This window comes from Lepidochelys kempii, chromosome 1, assembly GCF_965140265.1.
Source record: "Lepidochelys kempii isolate rLepKem1 chromosome 1, rLepKem1.hap2, whole genome shotgun sequence".
Classification (NCBI taxonomy): domain Eukaryota; kingdom Metazoa; phylum Chordata; order Testudines; family Cheloniidae; genus Lepidochelys; species Lepidochelys kempii.
In genome coordinates, this window is record NC_133256.1 from 271,685,559 (window position 1) to 271,712,588 (window position 27,030).

General features: G+C 40.7%; 1 protein-coding gene across 7 annotated transcripts in view; it reads left to right on the plus strand.

Moving 5' to 3' along the window:
* Positions 1–25,100, plus strand: part of POC1B (POC1 centriolar protein B) — a 107,173-nt gene extending 82,073 nt beyond the window's left edge. For 5 of the 7 annotated variants that reach the window (XM_073327574.1, XM_073327573.1, XM_073327576.1 and 2 more), the window contains 2 exons: positions 20,371–20,595; positions 21,824–25,100. In XM_073327574.1, the coding sequence (XP_073183675.1) occupies positions 20,371–20,595; positions 21,824–21,928 (330 nt within the window). In that variant the 3' untranslated portion in view covers positions 21,929–25,100. Of the gene's footprint in view, positions 1–20,370; positions 20,596–21,823 lie in introns of those variants that run through there. The other 2 variants (XM_073327575.1, XR_012156721.1) reach the window with 2 other exon arrangements.
* Positions 25,101–27,030: the final 1,930 nt, after the last annotated feature.

The window sequence follows — 27,030 nt, forward strand, 5'->3', positions numbered from 1 at the left end:
GGATGTGCCTTTTGCCGTCCCTTTGAAAATTTCCTGAATGTGCCCGAACTATAAGCCTCTGGAAAACAGTGTTTGCATGTCCTCAGTAGAGACTTGTTAGATTTTGGCTGCTAAATTTTCTGAAGACTCCATCTGCAGTGAACTCACAGCTCCTATCTGTGACTAGACTGGTCGTGTAGAGCAACTGAGCAATGTGGGGCTGAGCAGGGTTTTGCCAACAGTTGCTTCTCCTGAAGCCACTCTGACATGGGAACTGAGAGTCAGGAGAGCACAGAGGAGACAACAGTCTCATTCACTACACAACTCCAATTGATCTCCAGAGCAGCTCCATCCTGTGTACTGAATGAAGCAGCAGTCCCATAGGAAAAAGTTATATGTGGTAATGTAAATGAAGAGTGTCTCATGCATACACACAAAGTGGCTGAATTAAGGTTTCACAGACAGCCTTGATTCTGGCATTTTCTAACTTTTGAGTCATTAACTTTGCCACCTTATTGTTCTTTTAGTGCTGTTTTTTGTATATATAATAATATAATGAACTGCTCTAGCAGATACAATTATATACCATTATAAGAATATAATTCTTTTTCTGTGAACTTTCACTTTCCAAACTGTAGGAACCAAGGAAACAGGTAGAATCCCGAGGGTGAAAGTGTTCATTAGCATGCTAGCAAACTGCTCCAAGGAAGTTGTGTCCTCAAACGCACAAGAGGCGTGGAGTATACTTTGAAGTGCTCCAAGGTACTGCAGTTAAATCATGTGAACTACTGGATTTGTTTTTGTACAGAACATTTGTGTATCCAATTTAAAGGAATCACTACTTAAATAGGTTCTAAGACATCTTTGAAAATTGGTGAAAGAATGGAAATGCAGCTGCAAACCCAAACAAATTAAAGGAAGGGAAGACAATTGCATATTTGGAGAAAATACAAATCCAATAAGTTAGAAATATCACTGTACTTATGTACGGTTACTTGGCCTAAGGATAAGTTAATATATAACATGTTAATGAACACTAACACCTGGACTCGGCCATGTTTATGCTAGAAAAAATCATCATGTTTTAAAAGTGTTAACTAATATATTAAACACAATTTTGCTCTTAGTGTAGACCAGGAAAGCTGTTCTTAAAAAAACATGCTAGGTGCTAACTCATGGTTACGTACCTCATTTTAAAACACAATGCTTTTACTTAGTGTGGACATAATCTTAAAGATACACCAGGGAGAAATGGAGCTAGAGAGAGAGACACTGGCTAGAGACCAAAGGCTCTTCTTCTTTCAGGGAAATATTGGAACTCAGTTTATTGGGCTACAAAAGAGAAGACACACATGAGTAATATATAGTCTACAGAAAACGTCCAAACTTCTGTTTCTAAGCTTGGGGTCTTGCTAGCTAGACTTTTGAAGTATTTTTCATCTAGCTGTTTTAAGTGCTATATAATATGTTTGATTTTTCTCTTTGCTTTCTACCCTAAACCAAGTAAACTACTTTTATTTAAGATAACTGGAACTACTTGTGTTTTAGTTGTGTAGACTAGCAGCTAGGGAACAACTGCTGTCAGGCACCCCAGAGAGGAAGAAACTGATCTGTGAATATCCTGCTCAGTTGGTGGTACAGGGAAGCTGAAGGATGACGGGATGAGTCACACTTGCTATGTTTTTAGAAAATATCCTTAGAAATAATGAAGTGTAAAGGGAAAGCTGTGTATTGAATATGCATGATAATGGCTCAATTTGTGAAATTTAGACAAAGCCTGGTCTTGGGCAGGGGAGCAGCACCAGGAGGCATTTTGCCTTAGGGAGGTAGAATAGAAAAGGAGTACTTGTGGCACCTTAGAGACTAACCAATTTATTTGAGCATAAGCTTTTGTGAGCTACAGCTCACTTCATCGGATGCATACTGTGGAAAATACAGAAGATGTTCTTATACATACAAACCATGAAAAAATGGGTGTTTACCACTACAAAAGGTTTTCTCTCCCCCAGCCCCACTCTCCTGCTGGTAATAGCTTATCTAAAGTGATCACTCTCCTTACAATGTGTATGATAAACAAGGTGGGCCATTTCCAGCACAAATCCAGGTTTTCTTCCCCCCCCCCACACTCCTTTTTCCCACACACAAACCCACTCTCCTGTTGGTAATAGCTTATCTAAAGTGATCAATCTCCTTACAATGTGTATGATAATCAAGGTGCGCCATTTCCAGCACAAATTCAGGGTTGAACAAGAACGTCTGAGGAATGGGGGTGGGGGGGAGGAAAAAACAAGGGGAAATAGGTTACCTTGCATAATAACTTGGCCACTCCCAGTCTCTATTCAAGCCTAAGTTAATTGTATCCAATTTGCAAATGAATTCCAATTCAACAGTCTCTCCCTGGAGTCTGGTTTTGAAGTTTTTCTGTTGTAATATCGCAACTTTCTTGTCTGTAATCACGTGACCAGAGAGATTGAAGTGTTCTCCGACTGGTTTATGAATGTTATAATTCTTGACATCTGATTTGTGTCCATTTATTCTTTTACATAGAGACTGTCCAGTTTGACCAATGTACATGGCAGAGGGGCATTGCTGGCACATGATGGCATATATCACATTGGTGGATGTGCAGGTGAACGAGCCTCTGATAGTGTGGCTGATGTTATTAGGCCCTGTGATGGTGTCCCCTGAATAGATATGTGGGCACAGTTGGCAACGGGCTTTGTTGCAAGGATAGATTTCTGGGTTAGTGGTTCTGTTGCGTGGTATATGGTTGCTGGTAAGTATTCGCTTCAGGTTGGGGAGCTGTCTGTAGGCAAGGACTGGCCTGTCTCTCTCACAAATCTTGGGAGACTTAAAAACTTCAAAACCAGACTTCAGCGAAAGACTGTTGAATTAGAATTCATTTGTAAATTGGATACAATTAACTTAGGCTTGAATAGAGACTGGGAGTGGCCAAGTCATTATGCAAGGTAACCTATTTCCCCTTGTTCCCCCCCCCCCCCCATTCCTCAGACGTTCTTGTTAAACCCTGAATTTGTGCTGGAAATGGCGCACCTTGATTATCATACATATTGTAAGGAGAGTGATCACTTTAGATAAGCTATTACCAGCAGGAGAGTGGGGTTGGGGGGGAGAGAAAACCTTTTGTAGTGGTAAACACCCATTTTTTCATGGTTTGTATGTATAAGAATATCTTCTGTATTTTCCACAGTCTGCATCCGATGAAGTGAGCTGTAGCTCATGAAAGCTTATGCTCAAATAAATTGGTTAGTCTCTAAGGTGCCACAAGTACTCCTTTTCTTTTTGTGAATACAGACTAACACGGCTGTTACTCTGAAACCGGAGTAGAATAGCTACTTGGAGTGGCTGTACAGTGGCTTTGCACTAATGTGCAAATGGCCCTTTGAGGGGTGCAACATAGTCTTCTCCGATGCAGCTGGCCAGCTCTGCTGTTGTGTTTATAAGGAGCACGGGTTGGAGCTGTGGTTCCACCTCTTCTCCACCCCATTTGGAGCACCATACCCCTCCACAGATGGCAGAGCAGGAGGAGCTCTTACACACCCTGGAGTACATGGGATGCAATTCTGCTTGGCTCCCTTATGCATGCAGTTCAAAGTGATGGGTAGGTTCTTCATGTCCTCCTCTTCTCCTACCCCCTGCTCACCCACATAAAGGCAAGGCCAAAACTGACCTTCAGTGATTTTCTCCTGTCTTTTTTCCCCACTGAGGTTTGGTGCTCCAGATACATACATATTTCATTTGCTCCTCCCTCCAAGTACAATGCACACTAATTAAGACAGGTTTTTCCCAGCTACCTGAAATCAAAAGGTTATGAGCTTAACTCCAAGAGTTCATTTTTTTTAAATTAATGTCTATGTGATTTGGCTTTGGAACATAAAGCTGAATGAATTGTGTCTGGCCTGTCTTCCCTAGTGTTAACTAGTTATCAAAGTGGGGCCCTTCATTAATTGACATTTTATGTAGAGGTTTGTCTCCTCATAATGAATCATTGGCTCAACAGCCACTGTTTCCTTGCAAAAACAATGAGGAGTCTTTGTGGCACCTTAGAGACTAACAAATTTATTTGGGCATAAGCTTTCGTGGACTAGAACCCACTTCATCAGATACTCTGTATCTGATGAAGTGGGTTCCACGAAAGCTTATGTCCAAATAAATTTGTTAGCCTCTAAGGTGTCACAAAGACTCCTTGTTGTTTTTGCTGATACAGACTAACACGGCTACCACTCTGAAACTTTTCATAATGACAGGTTTCAGAGTAGCAGCCGTGTTAATCTGTATTTGCAAAAAGAAAAGGAGTACTTGTGGCACCTTAGAGACTAACAAATTTATTTGAGCATAAGCTTTTGTGAGCTACAGCTCACTTCATCAGATGCATTCAGTGGAAAATACAGTGGGGAGATTTATATACACAGAGAACATGAAAAAATGGGTGTTACCATACACACTGTAATGAGAGTGATCAGGTAAGGTGAGCTATTACCAGCAGGGGAGCGGGTGGAGGGGGGGAACCTTTTGTAGTGATAATCAAGGTGGGCCATTTCCAGCAGTTGACAAGAACGTCTGAGGAACAGTTGAGGGAGGGGAGGGGGCGATAAACATGGGGAAATAGTTTTACTTTGTATAATGACCCATCCACTCCCAGTCTGTATTCATAGCTGTAGCTCACGAAAGCTTATGCTCAAATAAATTTGTTAGTCTGTAAGGTGCCACAAGTACTCCTTTTCTTTTCACTCTGAAACCTGTTTCCTTGCAGAGTCTAGTTAGGTGTATGTGGCAGTTTGTCTAAGGTTTATTTTTAGCTTATCCCTTTCTAATATCCAAGACAGGACAAAATACCACTCCCAGTACTGGAAAACATGATCTGGCGCCAAGTAGATACAATTTTCTGATTCAGATATTTTTCTTATGTTGCCAGTTACTGGAAAAAGAACATTCTTTTTCTCATACAGCTAAGAGAAAGTTCTGTAAGCTGAGTCTGCTCTATCAAAGCACTTTTTAGCACGGACAAAGACAAAGCCAACTCATCATATAAAGCTTTACTGTTAATTCTACCTATAAGATGTTTCCTTGAATGTGTACATATGTAGTCTGAAGTAATTCGCTGTAAATTAAAATTGGCTAGTTTATTTTGATTGTGAATAGTGGGAATATTTCAGTGGTTTCATGTTATCCGTCCTCAGTTTTAAGAGTTTCCTGCTGCATCTATTTACAGATAAATTGAGGACCAGCCTTTACTACATTCCTTTACCTTTTTTACCATCGTGTGCACATTGTTATTTTTAGTCCCTGAGGTCCGCATATGTATTTTTGTAATTTATTAAAGTATTTCAATATGCTTCTTCATGAATTGTTATATTCAGAATTGACTGTCTGGTAGGGAGTTTCCCACCTTTGGAAATGGAACCTTTAATGGTTTCAGTCTCCCGTGTGGTGGTTGCATTTTTTGTTTGATTTTTTGTTTTTTTTCACCAATGTTGCTTTGCTGGTGGAAGAAAATTGAACCTTAGCCAATTTGTTTTTTCTCTAAACACTTAAGTAAATGGTCAAATCTGATTAAAATGGTGGTGGGGAGGGTTCTGTTTCTAATTCCAATTATACTTTGTTTACATAGCACTTGTATACTTGCAGTAACTTTATCAAAATTTAGTTTTAGGATAAATCAAGAAAATAAGAATATTAGGGAAATGGAGTCAAATAACAAAAGAAACTAAGTCCCTGATCCTGCGATGGGATTTGCATGTGTAAATCTATATTCATACAGGGAATCCCATTGATATGAAGCATGTGAGTCCATGCATGTGGATCCTTTTGCAGGACTGGGTCCTGAATATACAGGGAAAACTGTGATTCAAGCTATAAACAAAGTTCTGTCAGTTGAACAAAGTGAACAAGCAGTGGGGGGGGGGGAAGAAACTCTATCTCTGACAACTATAGAAATTGTGGGTATTAGTGGTACTATAGGAGGTTTTAAAGAAACAAAACTTCAGACATAAGTGATTTGTTTTTAAGTTGACTTTGATCCCTAAAGTATATCATATAGTTTTGTGTGTGTGTACAGAAATCAGGACTATAGAAGTTTTTGTCATTTGCAAGCAAAACTGCATTTCTTTTGATTTGGGAAATAAATTATATATACTTGATTACCTACACCTACACTGTACTAGTGTATCCATTACAAACTAGATCTCATGCTCTCCACAGTGAGCGGAACATAAACATTGCCACAAGGCCCCTGGTTTCTCCAGCAGTCTATTGCAGCAGAATTTTTAAAATGGATGGTTTTACTGACTTAAATATGAAAATACCTTTTGCATATTTTGATGTTAATTGCAATTTGTTTTACTCTCCCCCTAAAATTTTGATTTTTCAATATGCTGTCAGGTCTTGTCTTGTATTGTACAAAACTCCATTGTAAAGTTGTCACTGTGAAGCTGGAGATTTTAATAGCTGGGTACAGGGAAAACTAGGGGACTTGGCATCTGGAAAGTTGAGGTGCAGTTTGGGGTTATGGGATAAGTACAACTCGATGTTTCTGTCTGTCAAATACTTAACAATGCTAACATTTTGTCCTCACTTGCCTTCGGAGTAAATACCCTGTGGTCTTAGGAAGAGAACAGTGTTTACACTTGGTTAACATTTGGAAGGTTTCATGATCATGGGGGCTATAAATATAATTTTTGTAATGAAAGTTTGAAGCTAGAGCAAAATTCTGTGGCATTTGATGGATTCTGCAGTAACCTGTGCAGGCATGGAATCGCACAATATACAGTGCACTGATTATAGGCAAGTGTATTGTATCTTCTCAGTGGATAAGTATTGAGTATAGTCACAATCGTGGAGAAATTAGCAATAGAAAACTGTTATTTTTAATACTTGTTTGAAATAATACAATGTCCTGGGCACTTTCCAGACTATAAGAAGGGTCAATCCCTGTGCCATGCAACTACATCTATTCAAAATACTCTTAGGTCTACTTATTGCTATGAACATGGCTCAGAGAAGCTTGCTATTTGATGCTGTCACAGCTTTGCTAAATTTAACACAGCTGTAATTCTGGCAAAATAAATAAATAAATAAAACTGATTTATCGGCGCACAGCTGCAGATGCGACAAGGACTTAAGTTTGTTTTGCATAGCTACTTTTTAATATTACCAAGCCACCAGTTATTCTTGTTCTCCAATGGCCCAGTCACCTCTCAAAGTTCAGTCCGCTTAAGGCTGAATTTGTTAGTTGAATGAATAATAAAGTGCTCAGCCATGTTAGGTGAAACTATCTACTTTTCTGAGGAAAATAGTTTAACCCTTTTCAGTTTGTTGGTTGTGAATGTGGGTTCCAGTACTGCCACTCAGAGTTGGGCTCTAAATTAACACACATACTACTTTCAGTGCTCATTGCCTCACTGGAGTGAAAGAGGCCAAATGTTTACTCTCTGTGTGGGTAATAGGAGATATACCTATGCTTCAGAGTTCTTTTGATTCTTATGACTTATTTAATTCAGGTGTTCTCTTAAGATTTGGAGGTGACTAAGATGGACAAGAGACCATGCAAGACTCTGCGTGTAATTTTTTGGGCTGAATTTCTGTATTATGGTCTGGTACCAAGAGAGTTTTGCTTAGACTAGGAATATCTAATTAGATTTTGGGCAAACTATTTAGCCCACCTCTGTTTTATTGATATGACTGCAAACTCTAATAACTGATTTGATTACACAAGCTAAATACTGTATTTGAACTGCCTCACCAACCAGTGAAATGCAGCAGTCTCTAAATTGGAACACGGAGAAGGAAGTAAGAATGAAACTACAGAGAAGTTTAGGTCAATAGAATATACTTGATATGGATTTTGATTAGGATACTTGGGTCACCCTCATACTTGATACAAGTGCTATAGGGTCTTTAATGACCACAAGACCACACCACCGTGGCCCAACATCATTTTAAATTATTTATCATTTTAGATAGGAATGCATCTGTCACATTCTCTAGATATGCATATGTAATCACTAAAGCCAAATAAATTAAAACTTAACAATATTGACTCAACTATAGAAAAATCGACTAATTCTTCAGTAACAGAAACTCAAACTTCTCTTAAGCCATGTTGTCAAGCAGAAGCCTGGGTAAATAGATACAGCTTGCATCACTTCTTTGAAGGTTAACAAATGCTCTGGCTTTGTCCAGCGAATGAGGAAAGCAAGTTCTGGAAAAAAGGACCCTCCTCAAAGGCTGCTCTGTCTCCAGCTTCAGACATACAAATCTAGCGACTGCCAGTGAGAGCCATAAGAAAAGGAGTACTTGTGGCACCTTAGAGACTAACCAGAGAGCCATGTAGCTGGTCTCAAATGTCTGGACAGAACTTAAAGTAAGACACAGTCTAAGAGCCAAATTGACCATGCTGAAGGATTGTTATAACATAGTGATGCTTTGACCATACTGTTAACACAGCATGGTTTGTCTCTATTGAGTGAACTAAACCACATAGGTTTCAGAGTAGGAGCCGTGTTAGTCTGTGTCCGCAAAAAGAAAAGGAGGACTTGTGGCACCTTAGAGACTAACCAATTTATTTGAGCATAAGCTTTCGTAAGCTACAGCTCACTTCATCGGATGTTCATAATATGTTACCAAAAACTTTAGAGGGCAACTTGTGGGATGCTGTGGCGTATGATACACTCCCCCATTTTAAACTGCCGTTGTAAATGAGCTGTAAGATACCTAGTGCCTAAACCATACTGGGCTTTAAAGATTAAAATCAGGACCTTGAATGGCACACAAAACTAAAAAGAAGCCAGTGCAATCTGTGCAGTGCAGATGTAGTATGTTCCAAGTGAGAAACACAGTTAAATGGGGATACACATTTCACACTATAGCAGCTGATAATCTTTTAAGCTTGCCCCATGGAGAGCACATTGCAGTAATCCATTTTGGAGGTGACAAAAGTCATGGATAACACTGACAAGATCTGCATTTGAAATGAAAGGTCACAGCTTCCTGGCCAAGCAGGCACCTTTAATGTAGCTGCCACTACTACATGATGATCCAGAAGCAACTGAGAATCTAACAAAAGACCCCAAATATGAACCTAGTTAGCAAAAAATATTGTCCTATCCTTACCTCCCTTCACCCAGCTGCACTTCATCTAGCTAGCTCTAACCTAAGTCCCACAATACCATCCATTCTTTTGTATTCAGCTTATGGACAATTTTTAATAAACTGAAGTGTTATATTGTGGCTTACATTATCTTGGGAACTCCAGGATTGCCATTTATGTGACTGGGTAGGATAGTCGAGATTGTGTAATAATGTGAGGGAGGGAGTTTTGTAAACTGCCAAATACAAAAATAACATTGAAATTCTTGCTCATTATAAGCCCATTTTATTGATGGGTTGTTCATTGTATGTGGGAGATGGAAGGCTAGATTGTGGTGCTTTTGTTCTTTGATCAATTTGGGCTTGTCTTGTTTGTGACACATTGTTTTTAGTTATTTTAATGTTAACAGGCAGGTAGACCATATGCTCATAACTGAAAGGATGATTATTAAATAACAAGCCTTGCCAACTTTGGGATTCATTAGAAAGCTTGTCACATTGGTAAGTTCTACCTTCAATTCCATCCTTGTTATAGGACGATTAGGATATTCCACAGGAAGCTATTGAATATGCTTTCTATATGTGAAGATTTACAGAAGATTAAAGGCAGATGTTTTGCAGTTTGTGTGGGTTGGGTTTGTGTTTTTCCCATTCGTTCTCCAAAAGCATTTTTTTTTAAAGTTTATTTTTCAGTAAACAAGAACGTGATCCGATCAACTATATATATGAATACATCCATCTTAATCAATTATTATGATATATGAGGAGAAGAGAGTCTTCGCAATATTTATTTCTAGTTAATAAGTGCCAAAGCTCCATGGGAAAACATGCAGGGGTATGCAAGGGTGATCAGGTTACATGAAAGCTCCTTTCACAGATTTTGAGTGCCACCCACAGAGTTTGGGCCATTTTGCTTGACAAAAAGTGAAGATGATCAATTATGGTGTGCTGACTATGACATCATTCATAGTCTAAATTTAATTTCCTACTAAACATCCGCCTGGTAATGCTATAGAAATAGCTTCCTATTGATTCATTATCTCTGCTCCTTGTCTTCTAATTTGTCAGTTACATGGAGTTGCTCAAATGTGAATCAGTTTCACTGTTAACAGGCAGTGAATGGAAATACTGAACCTATTTTAATTTTCTTTTTAGCTTTGTTTAAAAGTGATAATTCAAAATATGGATAATTCTTGCCTAGTCCAACTGTATTAATTGAAAACAAGCTATTTCTCTAAAGTCTTACATAGCAGTCAGTTGTTTGAACAGTAACCTAATTTCCCAACCTAGTTTGTAGTAAATTGAATTATCTGTGTTTATGAATTGTTAGTATTCTGTGTGCTCTAAAGAAAGAGGCTGCTTTGAAGGGATGGGGGCACTCAGACTTCATTATATAAACCATCCCATGAAAAACAGCATTGTTAAGTAAAAGCAGTTAATTGAAAAAATTGTTTATAAAAGATCACTTGACAGAGTAAAAATGATGGATATGTACTAAAAATGATGCATATGGACTTATAATCAATAGTTTTCTCTTACTACTTTAATAGCATTGTGTCATTCCTTGACACTGAACCTTAGCCATTTGAATATTGATTTGGATTCTGTTGCACAGCTTCTTTCTGAGTTCATTACTCATGGGCTAATGCCTGCCACCTGTGGAATTCAGTGGCGGTCCACTGTTGTTGCTGGAGACTCCAGGACAAGGCTTCAATCTTCTGCTCATGGAAACTTTTAAATAACACCATAATACAGGTTCAAACTAAATGTATACCCCAAATTATTTTTTTTAAAAAGGAGGAGGAGCAAAAATATACCACCATGACTAAACAACAAAGTAAAAGAGGCGGTTAAAGACAAAAAGACATCCTTGAAAAATTGGAAGTCCAATCCTACTAAGGAAAATAGAAAGGAGCATGAACTCAGGAAAGTTTAATGTAAAACTATAATTAGACAGGCCAAAAAGAATTTGAAGTGCAACTAGCAAAAGAAACAAAAACTAAGCAATACTGAAATAAAACCGCCTCTGAGCACACACCCCTAGTTGTTACCTACCACCCCATACTGGAAGCCATATGAAGGATCATCAAATAACTACAACCTATACTCCATGAGGACCCCCTCCTGACAGAAACCTTCCTGATCTCCCACTTCTGGCCTTCAATCAACTCTTCAGCCTTTCCAAGCTCATCAGAAGCAAGGTCTCCATAGACCAGGACACCAACTCAGAGCAGCACCAGACCCTGCCAGAGCAACAGATGCAAAATCTGCAGACATATCTTCACTGCTACAGTGATCAACACTCCCCCCAACACACCTTTCAAGATCCATGGATACTACACATGCCTATCACAAGTGGTATTCTTCATCCAGTGCACTAAATACCTCAGTAACAACTATGTGAGTGAAACCGGACAATCACTATGCTCTCAAATGAACTCACATAGGAAAATAAGACAAATGCTGGATCACCGGTGGGTGAACACTTCACGGAGGGATCACTCTATATCTGACCTGTTAGTCCTCATCCTCAAAGGAAGGCTGCACGACACCTTCAAAAGATCAGCCTTGGAACTTAAATTTATAACTTTGCTAGACTCTAAAAATCATGGACTGAACAGAGACACTGGATTTATGGTTTATTACAACAATCTGTAACCTGCTAATCCCTTTTTTTGTCCTATGACTGCAGAGGTGTTAACAGGCCACTCTACTTGAATAAAGAAAAGGAGTACTTGTGGCACCTTAGAGGCTAACAAATTTATTTGAGCATAAGCTTTCGTGAGTGGAAAATACAGTGGGGAGATTTTACATACACAGAGAACACCCATTGTTTCATGTTCTCTGTGTATATAAAATCTCCCCACTGTATTTTCCACTGCATGCATCTGATGAAGTGAGTTGTAGCTCACAAAAGCTTATGCTCAAATAAATTTGTTAGTATCTAAGGTGCCACAAATACTCCTTTTCTTTTTGCAGATACAGACTAACATGGCTACTACTCTGAAATCTACTTTGAATAGTCCCTTACAATATGTGCTAACTACTTATGCTAAACAATCTGTTTCACTCTGCGTTCAGCTGTAACGCAAGAGCTTCTGTGTGGCTTGAAAGCTTCTCTCTCTCCTCAACAGAAGTGGTCCAAAAAGAGAGATTACCTCACCCATCTTTTCTCTCTAATCTGCCATTTTGTCACCCACTTAGTGAGATCCCTTTGTAACTCTTCACAGTCAGCTTTGGACTTAACTATCTTGAGTAATTTTGTAGGGTCTGAAAACTCTGCCACCTCATTGTTCCTCAAAACTGGCACTTCAGGCAATCGGTGACTAGAACAGAGGCACATGAGGATCCCACTCCCAACAAAATTGCACCATCCTGGGATTACAGAGGGGTAAGTGAGAAATCTCTTCCCATATTCAGAATGATTCTGATTTACTGAGAAAAGCCCTAAATGGTACTAAGTTACTCCTACAGTACTTTCTTGGGTGTTAGCCAGCCGATGGGAGCAGGCAGACCACCTTTCAGGCTCCCAAGGCCATCTAGCAAGTTACTTCCCAGTTGAGATATGTTTACCGGTATCTCTCTGTTGTGTGGTTCCCATGCCAAGATGAATAGAGTACTGCCTTCCCACTGTAAACAGCCAGGCAAGGTATTACCACATATGCATCACCCCACCCCACACACACACACAAAAGTAATAATTTATTAATGCCTTTGAGGGTATCATAAGATCCAAATGTGAACATCTGATTAAACTAAATGTTTAACTAAAATGTTTATATAAAAACAAAGAAATTGTGTACATCTGGGGAGCCTAAAATTGGTGCAGCAATAGCTTTATCATTGAAAAACACAGTCATACCTTCAGAAAGTGACTTCCTTATAAAGGACCCCATATCCTAAATGAGTGATGACACACTGCACAGCAATTTCAAAGCCTTGGCTATAGATTTTCAGGTGAAAGCTTTTTCATCTATTTAGTAAGGAAAGCCTCCATTGTGACAAACAAGTGGCTTATTGTCTAGAGGTATAAGCCTTGCTTGGAGTTTTCTCGGACATCTCAGGTTTTCTCTTGGTTAAACCTTTGATGTGATTTGTAATGAGCAATGGATTCTAATTTGGTGGCTACAAGGAAGCCATTTTATACACAGTAATAGCCATTACTCATTCTAAAGAGATATCCTGTGAATGTGGATTTGCTGGTGTGGAGTTATTGGGGTGAAATATTAGAGAAATTAGTAGCTGAGATTGCAGAGAGCCTTCAACTCTCACTGTCAAAGCTAGCATAGCAATCCATTGGTTGCTACTAACACCAAGAGTATCCAAGATTACTCTGGCAGATGGAAAAATCTGGAATAAAAGCTTCCAAGGAAATCACGATAAATTTTTCTCCAAACGAACAAACGGTCTCTTTGCACCGCAGAGACAAAAAGAGCATTTGTGTACAAGATCTCACAATTCCTATTCAAGACTCTTCCTTTTGATCCACCCTCTTCACCCAGAATTTTAAGAGGCTGGTTGTAGTCACAGCAGAGCATAGATCGCACATTACGCACCTATACGCAGGCACAGACAACGTGCAAATCAGTACCCTGTCCAAAGAAGCAGACCTCTTCATAAAGGAATTGCTGCTGGAAAAGATTCATAACCACCACTTCTTCAAAATCAAGAGAAGCTTCTGATCCCAGTGCAGAGAATTGTTCACCCTAAGGTCAAATTAGACATGGTTCTGGCTGTAATCTTACCATCATGGTAAAGATTTGCTAAAATCTAAAAATTTCATTGCATCAGTCTTTTCCTGAAATGTCATCAGTAGTCAATTATTTCCAATGGCTAGGATTGCTGGTACTATGCATCAGCTTTATCTCCTGAGTGGGTTTCTCAAAATGCAACTACTAAAAATCCTTCTGAGGACATAGAACAATGCACTCAATGCAATGCAAAATTAGATATTCTCAGATAACATCCAAAAGCCTCTTTGGGTATGTCTCTACTGCAATTAGACATCCTCAGCTGGCCCATGCCAGCTGATTTGGGCTAAGGGGCTTGGGCTAAAAGGCTATTTAACTGTGGTGTAGACATTCATGCTCACTGGGACCCTCCCACCTCACAGGGTCCCAGAGCTCAGGCTCCAGCCTGAGCCCAGATGTCTATACCACATTTGAACAGCCCCTTAGCCTGAGCCCTGTGAGCCTGAGTCAGCTGGCACAGGCCAGCTATGGGTTTTTAAATGCAGTTAGACATGCCCTTTGTGGGTAGAGAGGTACAAACAATATGCTAAAAGCCAACCCAGCTTCCACTCTAGACCCTTACATACTCACTGTGAAAACAAACATGCTTTCAAGACAATTTTCAATCCTTTTAGTACACATCATTTTAGTTCATTAGATACCTCTATCAGGATGTCTTTTTTAAAAAAATAAACAGCAAAACCTGCAAACGTGGCCATACGGGGTCACACTCATGGCCCATCCAGTTCAGTATCCTTTCTGTGACAGTAACCAATACCAGATCCAACAGTAAAAGGTGCAAGAAACCACATAGTGGGCAATTATGATACTGGCAGAGGAAGTCTCCCTCTACTTCCCATTAGAGGTTGGCTTATGACTGAGGCATGAGTTTTTATATCCCTTTGAAAACTAGGGAGTAAGCAGAGATCATAACTTCTCTGTGGCATAGGAAATAATGTCCTAATTAGAGAAGAATTTGTTACCTTTCAAGACAGTTCACATAAAGGATACAGTTGGCATGTTAGGTTTTTGGGAAACTATTCAAAGAAGTCCATCAGAGGTACTGGGTGGAAAAGTATATGAACCCTCATCTCAGGAAGTTTCGCAAAGTAAGTTTCCATTCCTCTGCAGAAAGCATCCTTTGCTAGGAAGGTGCTACCATGTTGGTTTACACGTAACTTCTTAATTTGTAAAGATCTTGCTTTCTCTGGGAGGAGCTCCCATTCCTTCCTATTATTCTTCTGGAATAATTAAACTCTGTTTATCCTGTCCCCTTCTGGCATTTGCTCGCTACTTTCCATGAATAATGAAGGAGTAGAGAAGCTATGCAATGGAATGAGAAATGTCTTACATGATAATTTGCTTTCTGCTAGCACTTCTCCCTGGATTCAACCCACTCTGGCAGTCTGGTAAATGACCAGAATGTACACTGAAATTTTTCTCTAAAAGGAGACAGACATATGTTGCCTTAAGGTTAATTTAATATATTAGATCAAGTTGTTTTAATTCTAATAATTGGTTACTGGAGTTTGGCTATGGAAGAACTCTTCTGGTGGCCTGAGCCTAGTCCTGGAGCCTCCAGCAACATGGGACTGCCTCCAAATTCCACAAGTGGGAATCATTGGCCCATGAGTAATGAATTTGGAGAGAAGCTGCAAACAGAAAATTAGGTAAGATTTCTCATTTCTACAGTCACTGAAGTGAAGAAGATTGCTGCTCTTATACCATCTGATGTGGGTCATATTTTGTCAGAAACATATCTAGATGTCTTTAATGCCATTAATCATTAGGTACCTAGTCATACTCGTAAGTTATCTGATTGAAGTTTGTAAACTTTTTCCAGTGCTCTTTCCTTGTTTATAACTAAGTTGCAGATTCTTTGGGCACAATTTATCATACATACATACATATATTTAAGAAAACTGGTTTGTCTTATTTTTGTGCATTGCTTATTTTCCTTTCAGTATTTCATCCTTTCAAGTTTGACAACTATTAAGTCTTTGTCTCCCACTTATTTATTTAGCCCTTCCCTGCCATGTCATCTCCTGAAGTCTTTGCAGACAATATCAGTGTCCCAGGGGTCCTACTCAAGACACTAAGATAGTATAAGACTTTCTGCCTAAGGAAGCAGTACATGTTGAATTGACCAGAGGCGCTGATGTACTGAGCTGCAAAACACTCTCCACTGCCCGTTCAACTGCTAATGTCCTAGAATGTTAGAGCATTGTTCTGTTGTTAAATCAACAAAAAAAAATCTTTTTTATTTATTTCCTCATGCTGCTTATTCAAGTTGACAGATTTTCTCCTTGGAGTTTTAAGGATACATTTGTATTGGGTTTAGTAACAAAAGTTGTGGGAGTTTCTGAAATTTCTGTTTGATTTACTTACAGTCTGCAGAAATTCAAAAATACATCTGTTGTATCAGCACCGAGACTAACAGGAAACCTCAGCTTCCAAGTAGGTCATTGTTTAGGGCAGAGATTCTCACACTGGGGCAGTCAGAGTGGAAAGTATTCTGCAGGGTGCATGAGAAGCTCTAAGGGTAGGGGAAAACGTACTACACACATTTTACCCATAGCAATGAATAACTAGCAACGCTGATTCCTCCAGATACATCAGGTCCTCAGGTTGCGCTGTGCATTTGACTCTAGATGCCGCTGTGCGTTTTGATGGATTTCTGTTAAGCTTGCATCATACAAAGTCATTGCCATCTGTACATGAATCCGTTTCCTATGACGCAGTGTGGAGATTTAATTGAAGGTAGAAGGGGATCTCTGGATAGCTGTCTCAAGCATACAGCCCAGTATGGAATTGCTGTGCTCCAAAAAACAGGTGCACCCCTCACAGTGGTAACAACATTGTGTTGCAAGTAAGCAGTATCTCACTTAAAATATATATTACTCTATACTTAAATGTCTCTTTTGAATCAATGCCTTACTGTTTTTAATATTTAGTAAGAGTTGCCTGTTTTTTTTAATTGGTATATGTACTTGTATAGTGGGGAGAGGGGGTATAAACTACTACAGACACAAAGAAGGGGGGCACGATCAAGTATGTTTGAGAACCACTGGTTTAGGGTAGACTTAACTTGCCAGTGTCTAATACTCTTAGAATTTTTCTTCCCCCACTCCCAAAAAGTGTGTGTATGTGTGTGTGTGTGTGTGTGCACGCACATGTGTGTGTTGTTTTGAACTACTTGGCAATCATTTTAATAGCTTATCAAAAAGCTTGATTTATAAAGCAGTAAGCATTAAGAAAAGACCGGGACTGTGTTCTATATTGCTTAACCACATTTATAATCCTTTTGCTTTTATCTCATAAAAAGATGTATTACTCATGCAGCAGAAAAATGAATTTGCTTTTCAAAAATATTATCAGAAAAAAATAACGTTCTTGCCGTTTCCTGTTATAATTAAACATGAGAATCCTCTTTCTTCTGTTTTATTAATAGGTTGTAAGATGAGAATGATTTTTGGTACATAGCACCACAATTTATGTTTCTTATTTTTCTCCATTAACCAGTTTTGGAGAACTTTTCCAGTTGGTCAGCTGGCACACATGCAGAAGAGCCTTATTAATCCTATTTCCTAAGGATCGTAAAAAGCTAAAAACATCTTAGTGAGTTTGAGGTCCTTTTATGATCTGGGGGAAGGGCATTCCACATACCCAAAGCTACAGAGGCAAGATATGAACAATACCCCTTCTGCCACAACAATTCTCAAGCTACAGCAGCCCCATTTTCTTCTTACATGTCTAAAAATACATAAAGTGAACAGCACCGACTTTCTAAGATGCCGGTGGAGGCGGGGAGGCTCAACCCCCTGGCTCTGCCCCAGGTCCTGCCCCCACTCTACTCCTTCCCCCGGGCCCCTGCCTCTTCCTGCCCCTACTCCATCCCCTCTCTCAAGCCCCACCCCACCCTGCTTCTTCCCACTGCTTCACCCCCGCCCTGCCTCTTCCCACCCTATTCCGCCCCTCCCCTGAGCGTGCCCTGCCCTTACTCCTCCCCCTCCTGCCAGCGCCACCTGCACGTGCCAGAACAGCTCATCCGCGGCAGGCAGTAGGTGCTGGGAGGGAGAGGGAGGTCCTAATCGGCGGGGCCACCTGCAGGTGGGAGGTGCTTTTGCGGGGAGAGGGAAAGATGGCTGCTGGTGGATGCTCAGCACCCACCATTTTTTTTCCCTGGGTGCTCCAGCCCTGGAACACTCATGGAGTAGGCACCTATGCATAAAATTACATACGAGCCAGAAGGCAGCGAGATATTCAGGACCAAGTCAGTTAGGGGCTTTGAACATTTTAGAATTGAAACCTAAAATTGAATCCATGCCCAAACAGACAACCGATGCAAAGAAGTGGGAACCCAAATTTCCCCCTTCCCACCTTGGACAACTATTGAGCCATTTCTTTCTGCTTTAGTTGCATGCAGAAGTTCAGCCCCTTCCCAAAATAAAGCTAAATTGGAGTAGTTCAAGTGTAATGTCACGAAGGCATACATCACAGCGATCAGATCACCAGAGATGGCTGCAGACTTGTAACATTCTCAGAATGGCAGTAAGTCTGCCATATCCATGGCTGCTAAGTGATCTTTATAATCTGCCCTGGTCCAAGAGGGGGTTATAAAGGAAAAAAGCAAGTGGGAGAAATACAGATACTAAACTTTTAAAAAAAAAAAAAAATCTCCAATGTACAACTAGAATACTATATTCTTGACTATATATAGTGTTGATGCGTATAAATTAGTGGTTCTCAACTCCGGTCCACCACTTGTTCAGGGAAAGCCCCTGACGCGCCAGGCCGGCTTGTTTACCTGCCGTGTCTGCAGGTTTGGCCGATCATTGCTCCCACTGGCTGTGGTTCGCTACTCCAGGCCAATGGGGGCTGCAGGAAGTGGCGCGGGCTGAGGGATGTGCTGGCCACCCTTCCCGCAACCCCCATTGGCCTGGAGCGGCGAGCCACGGCCAGTGAGAGCCACAATTGGCCAAACCTGCGGATGCGGCAGGTAAACAAACCGGTCCGGCATGCCAGGGACTTTCCCTGAACGAAGGGTGGACCAGAGTTGAGAACCACTGGTATAAATGTTATGGATTATCTGATAGTAACAGCTAGCAAAACTATACTGAAAGTTCTGTACACTGTATCCTTTATAAACTCTGTCTCCTAAGTTTATAACATTCACTTGTGAGAACTTGCTGCAGGTTCAAGCTTTGCAGGCAAGGTCTTGACTGGCAAACAACTTTAAAATAAACTACATTCCAAATGCCAAATTTTAGACTCTGGTGCTTAACATTTGGGCATCTAAATCTCTATTTAAACACCTAAATCTCTTTTTTACTGATCTGGTCCAATTCCTATGGAAGTCAGTGTAAAGATGCCTGTTCATTTCAATGGGATTTAGATCCAATTTTTAGCTAACTACTGGTTGATTTGCCGAAATCAAGACCTAGCGCCCCAGCTTTGAAAATTGGACACTAAATCAATTCAATGATAAAAGTTCTAGGAATTTATATTGGTCATGAGCAGGATTTTTTATCAAATTATTACAAATTTTACAAATTAAGATGTATTTTACAATTCTCTAATTTGAAAATCTATCCAGTTTTAAATTAAATTATTAGTATTTTGGAGGATGAGAGGTAAAATTTCAGAATTTTCTCCTACCCTATTTTCGGCTTATAGGGTCATTTCACAAGACTTAAAGAACCGTTAGAGAAGCAGTTACACTTTTAACTTCTTGTGTATTCTGTTTTCTTTTGTAATCTAATGGATATTACAAGGCTAATTTGTGTAAGAACAAAATGTGGCTACTATCATTAGTTTATTTTGGGGAAAGATATATGAGACATTAAAAGAATGTGACCCTTGGCATCTTGATAGAGCCAGGTAGAGTTGATGTGAGTGACCATCTGGTGACTGCTGACTTTGCAGCCTCTTCTCGCAAGAGAGTGCCATTAGGACTCCTGAGGGTGCAAAAAAAAACTGAAATAAAGCAGCATGAAAGGAACTGATACTGTCACTGTGATCTTGAGGCAATGCTCATATATCAGCATTGTTTGATAGTTTAATCTCCTCTCTCTCCCTCAAATTCAGGTTGTGTGTACCCTTTCAACCTTTTCCTCCTCTTGTTCTTTGAGGAAGGCAGTTTCCCAGGAAGATGTAGCTGAATGAGTAGCTAAAAGCTATCTATGGGTGTTTTTCATTGTATAGGATACCTTTCTCTTTTATTAAAAAAAGAGTTACATTGACTTTAATCTCCAGTAGTAAAGCCTCTAATCCCTCAGTCATACTTACCCAACATGTAGTAGTTGGTGTTGACATCATCTGTGAGGATTGCTGAATTTTCTCCATATACTATGAACTTTTGTTCCCTCATATATCTGCCACAGCCAAAATTCTCTCATTGGTGAGAATGAATGGATGTGATATAAAATTGGACCTTATACAGAAAGCAAGACTGACTCTTTCGTATGTGCTTATGTATGTGCCAATATATTTTTGAAGCATAAAAAAACAGATCTTTATACCTTCCTTTCTCTATGATTCCAACTAAATGAAGTCAAGGACAACTGGCTCTTCAAATGGAGTTTCCACATTCAAAGATGATATGAGCAGTGAAGATCTGCGGTATCGTCCTGCTTTGTTCTCACCAACAAGCTCAAGAAGGAGGCTGGAAGACAAGGTTGAACCAGCTGTGTGTACCGTGGACAAGCGCATAGACATCTCGCCAGCTCTGGGTAATGCTTTAGAGCACATTGTGGAGCAGCTGGATGTTTTGACTTTAGTGAGTATGCAATGGACTAGTAACACTTCCTTAATTAATATGGTAATTCCCTCATTACTGGGTAAAAAACCTGGAGCCACACTCATAACCCAAAATGTGTGGGCTGACTTTACAGATGGCTAGAGCCCTGCTGAATTCTTTCAATCTCATGAAATATTGGTCATGTGAATTAAATTCATTAACGTCAATGTAGAAGGTTATTTAAAAAGCTTTTTCCTGTTATGCAACTGCCAATGGCATTTTAAAACTTTGAAAGGCTATTGTTATATTTTTAACTCTTTGGCTGGCGAAGTTGGGATTTTTCAGTAGTAACTGCTAATGTTGATTTACCAGAAGCCTGCTGTTGACTAGAGAGTGTTAGATTCCAGCTTGAACAATCATGCTCTGGCAGAGGATGAACAAGATAAGAAGGGCAGAACAGTTGAGAGAAGAGCATCCCCATCTTTTGGTAGTTCCAGGACTATAGAGATTTTCAGCTTGAGGGCTCCAGGTTGTAGGTATCAAGGTGGAGTCCAGGCACTGGCATAATTCTAAAAATCATTGTGAGACAGAGCAAATACCAGCATTAATCAATGGCTTCTAATTCAGTTGAAAATTCTCAACATTTCCTCTCAGTAACTCAGCTCCAGCCAATTTATATTTAAGGAATTGCACTTTACTTGGTAATTTATTAAAAGTGTACCTAATTGAAATGGGGTAATCAGATAAATGTAGTGAAAGAAATGCAGAGAGAAAATGCTTAATTTATCAGAAGAATCAAAAGGGCTATAAGTTAATTGTGGAATAATGTAGATTAAAGCAGAGCTGTCTAGAAAGTTACCTTTCTAGAAATAAAGTGAATTCTTGGAGGATGCCTTTTATTTAGTACTTAAAAAAAAAAAACTTTGTTTCTGCAGTGCTCATTTTTGTAGCTGGAGACCCAAACAATATGTTCCGTTAATGGATAATATTTTATTTATATTTAAGCTTGTGTAAATGAATAATTATCCTGGGATACAATACCTTCCAGTAAGTTTTGTTGGGGCAGGTTTATGCCTTTTGACAATCTTCTTAGTTAAAAAGCCATAGTATTAATTTTGGGTTTAAACGGTAGACTATCTGAAGCCAGTATTGCATTCATAGTATTTTGTTGTTCAGTACAAGCCATTGTTTTTGTGTGTAAAGCATTGTGTACATTTATGATATTGCAGAAATATTTTAAAAATACATTACTGTCCTCTTCTTGCAGACTATTTCAATCCTGGAGCAGCGACTGACTTTGACCGAAGATAAACTGAAAGAATGCTTAGAAAATCAACACAAAATGTTACTTCAAGCCAGGCAAGGAGAATAAAAAGTACAAAGGTAGTTGATCTGTACTGATGAATATGTTTCATACATTCTCAGGGAACTAATAAATGATGTCTTATTTAGTCTCACAATGAGCAAAAAGCAACTTTTGTCTGTTATTTTAACCTGTTGCTTTCAGGAGAAAAAAGTGAAAAAGCACATGCAGTACATTTTAAAGATCAGTGGCAAGCTAACATTTCGTTAACATATTTAATAAAATGTAGTTTAGCAGAAGATTAATACAATTTTAAAACACATTTTGGGTGACTCTTTGACATCCATAGAGTGAGGATTTCACTCTTTATTTTGTTTACCTCTCAACCTTTTATCCTCATTACATTCTACCAGTTGGCAGCCTATACTTCAATACTTCTATAAAAGCACTGAACAACAAACTATGCAATTTTAGATGGAAAGCGTTTATTGTGAAAGGAGGTAATGCAGCTTTTTCAACCTAAGTGAGACTTACTTCAAAAAAAGTTGCCTTAAGAACAGCAGGTAGAAATTGTACACATAGAGAAATGACAAGACCTGCCCAACTGCTAAGAAATTGCAGGGGGATTTCAGGGAATTCCGTTTTTTAAGGGTAAACAGATTTTTGATGACAAATATGAAAATAAAGTATTTTAAGCTTTTATCCAGCACTTGAAGCTGTACAAATCCAGTTGTAAGTAAGGCCATATTTTGTATTTCCATTCATTATATATGCCATTAAAATGTAATTTTCCTATTTAAGATTAGCATTGAAGCAAAACTAAGTTTAATATTTTTGAAAAATACCAAACATCAAAGTAAAACTAGCCCTATACTGTAAACCTTTAAGGCCCTGATCCTCCAAATACTTCTGCAGTGCAAAACTTTATGCACTACAAGTAGTCCAATGAAAAGCAGTTAAAGAAACATAAATTAAGCACCTCTGTAAGCCAGTGCAGGATTAGAACCTAAGAGAGTGAGGATTTCTACAATCCTAGTTTGCATTTTAAAGCTTGGATGCATGTGTAAATATTGCTGGTTTGATTATTTTTAATAAAGAGAAGAAGGCAGAAAGGAGACTTTTATTGTAAACATGAATTGCCAATCATTAGAGAGGGATAAATTCTAGCTTCTCTATGATATGAAACTTTTACTTTTTCTTTACATCTTCCTGGTGTCATTAAATGGCAGTTGCAGAGCATCTCTCCTCTAAAATTTACAATCAAAATTGAGCAGTCTTTCCTTTCTGCAGCTTCGTGCTTACATTGTGAATTTGTATTTTGCGTAAGACAAAGTGGAGATCATATAAATAATGCAAATTAAGACCTCAGTTGTGCAACTGAATCTGTATAGCTCAGTGGTCACCAACCCGTCGATCGTGATCGACTGGTCAATCCTGGAGACTTTCCCAGTCGGTATGGTGGTGCATCGGGGCTGCCTGCCTCTAAGGCAGGCTTCCTGCCTGCTGTGGCCCCACGCCACTCCCAGAAGCAGCCAGCATGCCCCCATGTGGGGGAGGGGCAGGGGTCTCTGCGCACGGCTCCAGCCTGCAAGCACCATCCCCGCAGCTCCCATCGCCGGGAATGGGGAGCTGTGGCCAATGGGAGCTGCAGGGGCGGTGCCTTCAGAGAGGGGCAGCACACTGAGCCACGTGACCCACAGGGTCTGCAGAAGTGCATTGGCCCCTTCCGGGAGCAGCATGGCCACATGGTGCGCTACTGGCTGGTAGGGTGGTGGGGTGGCCCAGCTTGTGATGGGGAGGAGGTGCTGATGTGCCTGAGTGGGTCCAGGGCAGGCAGGGAGCCTGCCTTAGCCCCACTGTGCCACCAACCGGGCACCACCTGAGGTAAGTTCCCCCCAGCGGGAGCCCGCACCTAAACCCCCAGCCCTGAGCCACATCCTGGAGCCACCACTCCATACCCCCTCCTGTACCCCAAACCCCAGCCCTGACCCTCCTCCCAGAGCCAGCACCCCATACCCCCTCTTGCACTCCAACATTCTTCCCCAGCCCGGAGCCCCTGCTGCACCCAAACTCCCTCTCAGAGCTTGCACCCCTCACCCCCTCCTGCACCTTAACCCCCTGCCCCAGGCTCAGCCCAAAGCCCTCTCCCACACTGCAAACCCCTCGGCTCCAGCCCAGAGCCTGTCCCGAACCCCAACCCCCTGCCTCAGCCCGGTGATAGTGAATGAGGTGGGGAGAGCGAGCAACAGAGGGGGGGTGGATGGAGTGAGCAGGGCGGGGCTTCGGAGAAGGGCCGGGGTGGATCCTGAGTTGCCCTTAAATTCAAAAAATTATCTTGGGCGTAAAAAGGTTGGAGACCACTGGTATTGCTGAACCCCTTTCCTGTGTTGAGCCGCACTGAAATCACTAGAGCTCTGCTTGAGCACAAGGGCACACCCATGCAGATTCGATTGCAGAACAGGGGCCAAGGTGGCAAACGACATATCTCAAACATTATTATTTAAAAGTCTGGTATGATCACCCATTTCTGACCATGCATCACCGGAATCTGTGACGCATAATAATCTGTGAATTTGGTCTATTGATCTATAGGGAAAAAACGTAATCAGATCAAGACCAAAATGTAAATATGTGTGAACTGTACTTGTAGTTGGGGGAAGAGGTATTTCATAGGGAACTAGCCTTTCAATTTGGTCATCTGGGTGCATATATATATTTCTGTGCAAATATGTACTTGTAAAATGTCTTCCATGATGAAAGTCATTGTTGCAGTTCTATCTATAGCTTTAAGATAAATCTGTCCTTGGATTATGCAATTATTTATACCACTATACAACGTGTAGCTGCATAAATGCTAGCTTTTAGGTCAATGTACTTTGCTTATCATATTTTAATATTTTCACATTCTTACTTAACACTGAGTTTTCCTCATTTGAGTGAGAGGACTAAAGGCTTGTCTACACAGAGCAGCAATGCACACTACAGGGTGTGATTTCTGAAGCACACAAATGTGTTTCACATTAATTGGTCCATATAGACCCTGCTGGTGTACATTAAAGGTTCCCTAGTACACTTTAACAAAGTGCTGTTTGAAATAAAAATCACACACCCCCATAGGATGCATTACCCCACCATGTAGATAAGCCCTTAGAAATGCAACCCTTTAAATCTCAGGCAATTGCTATTTTCTCCTAATGAGCTATCCTTTATTAAAAATAAAAAATCAACCTTATCAGCAGAATCAATTTGTTGTTCTTTGAGTGATTGCAGATGTCCATTCCACTGTAGGTGTGTGAGCGCTCCGGTGCAGTTCTTGAAGAGTCTTTCCCTGAGCCATACCCATTGGGGTGATACGAGCACCTTCTGGTGTCTTGCACCTCACATGCAAACATAAAGGGCTGAGCTGCCCCCGATCCCCCTAGTTCCTTCCCACTGCCCAAGACAATTGTTGGAGCGCCCTTTCTTTGCTTCTGTAAGACATTAGTGAAATCTATAAATAGTACCTGTTGTATAGTTTTAAAGTAATTATTTGGTCAGTGTAAAAAAAAAATTGTTTGTGTGGGTCCATCACCCAGTCTCAATACCAGCTCCAGTACCGGAGATATGCCACACTCTTCGTCTTTCAAGCACTGCCAGTATTGTGGTAAGGCAATGCTTGATGGTGACCCTCATTCCAGTTGCCTTGGGGGAGCTCATGTGAGCAACAAATATGATGTTTGTAAGGGCTTTAAGACTCATTCCAAAAAAGACAGGGCAGCTAGATTGAAATGTCTGCTGCTGGAATTGCAGCTATGACCTGAGCCATCTACCACGGTCCAGGCACCAACAACCTTGGCCTTGGTTAATAGTACACCTCCAGCATTACTGGTACCAAGAGACTGTTTTCCTGAGGGGTTTGAGGCTATGAGAGAGTTGTTAAACCTCTCATTGCTGCCATCACCAGCAGTTCAAGAGTCTTACCTAGCACTGGTGCCCAAGGTACCAATGTCAGCGGTTTCACCTCCACACCAGGCAGTTCTAACTGATTCAGCCATTAGGACACCAATTAAGGCGGTGTCGTCTAAGGGAAAGCGACAGATGATCTCCCCAGCTCCCCTTTCTTCAGTCTGAACCTTCGTCTGTGGTACTGATGGTTACAGTATCGCCATGGTCACAAGGAATAAGCTTCTTCAGATGCTGAAGTGGGATCCCATGTGTCCCAACATAGCCAGTTCCACCATATACCACATGTCTTTTGGAACCCAAGAGGTTCTCCCCTCAGTCAAGAGTGTCCCCACTACCAACGCAGTTGGCTCCATCTACTGGCAATCGGGAGCATCGATGCCACAAGTAACCTAGCATTGGTAATGAGCTTGGCACTGAACAGATTTGGGATCTCTCTCATGAGCAGCCGTAAGAGGAGCAGGAACTGGACTAGCTCCCAGTACCGTTGGCATCCACTTCCTCATCCCCTGATGAGACAATCATGCTGGAAACCATTTCTCTACCTCCTGATGATTTTAAGACTCATCAGGATGAGGAAGATGGCGATGGTCCTTGACATCCATCCAGAGGAGCTCCAGAAAACCCCACACAGGTTGGTGGACATCTTGGCATCTGCAGCCCCAGATAGAATAGCTCTCCCTATTAAAGATGCCATTTTAGAGCCTACCAAGGTCCTCAGGCAGACCCCAGCTTCCCTTTCACAGACTGCAAAAAGAGCGGAGAGAAGGTACTATGTTCCCTGTCAAAGGTTCAAACTCCTATATAATTACCCTTTCTGAGCTCCCTTGTAGTAGCGGCAGCCAATGAGAAAGACAGGGGCACTAGGCATCAACCCCTAAAAATAAATTGGCTAAGAGGCTGGACTTGTTTGGGAGGAGGCTTTATTCCATAGACAGATTGCAGCTTTGTATTGCAAATCAGCATGCTTTGCTGGGCACTATGATTTCACCCTGTGGGATATGGTTTCAGAGTTCAAAGACAGGCTCCCAGATGAGTTGAAACAGGAGTTCCAAACATTAATAAAGGAGAGCAAGATCGTTTCCAGAACAGCTCTGAAGGCCTGGCTGAATACAGCAGATTCTGTAGCTCACAGCCTGAGCTGTCCTGATTACACTCTTCTGGCCTCCCTCCAGAGATTCAACAGAGCGTCCAGGATCTCCCTTTTGAAGGACCATTGCTCTTTCAGA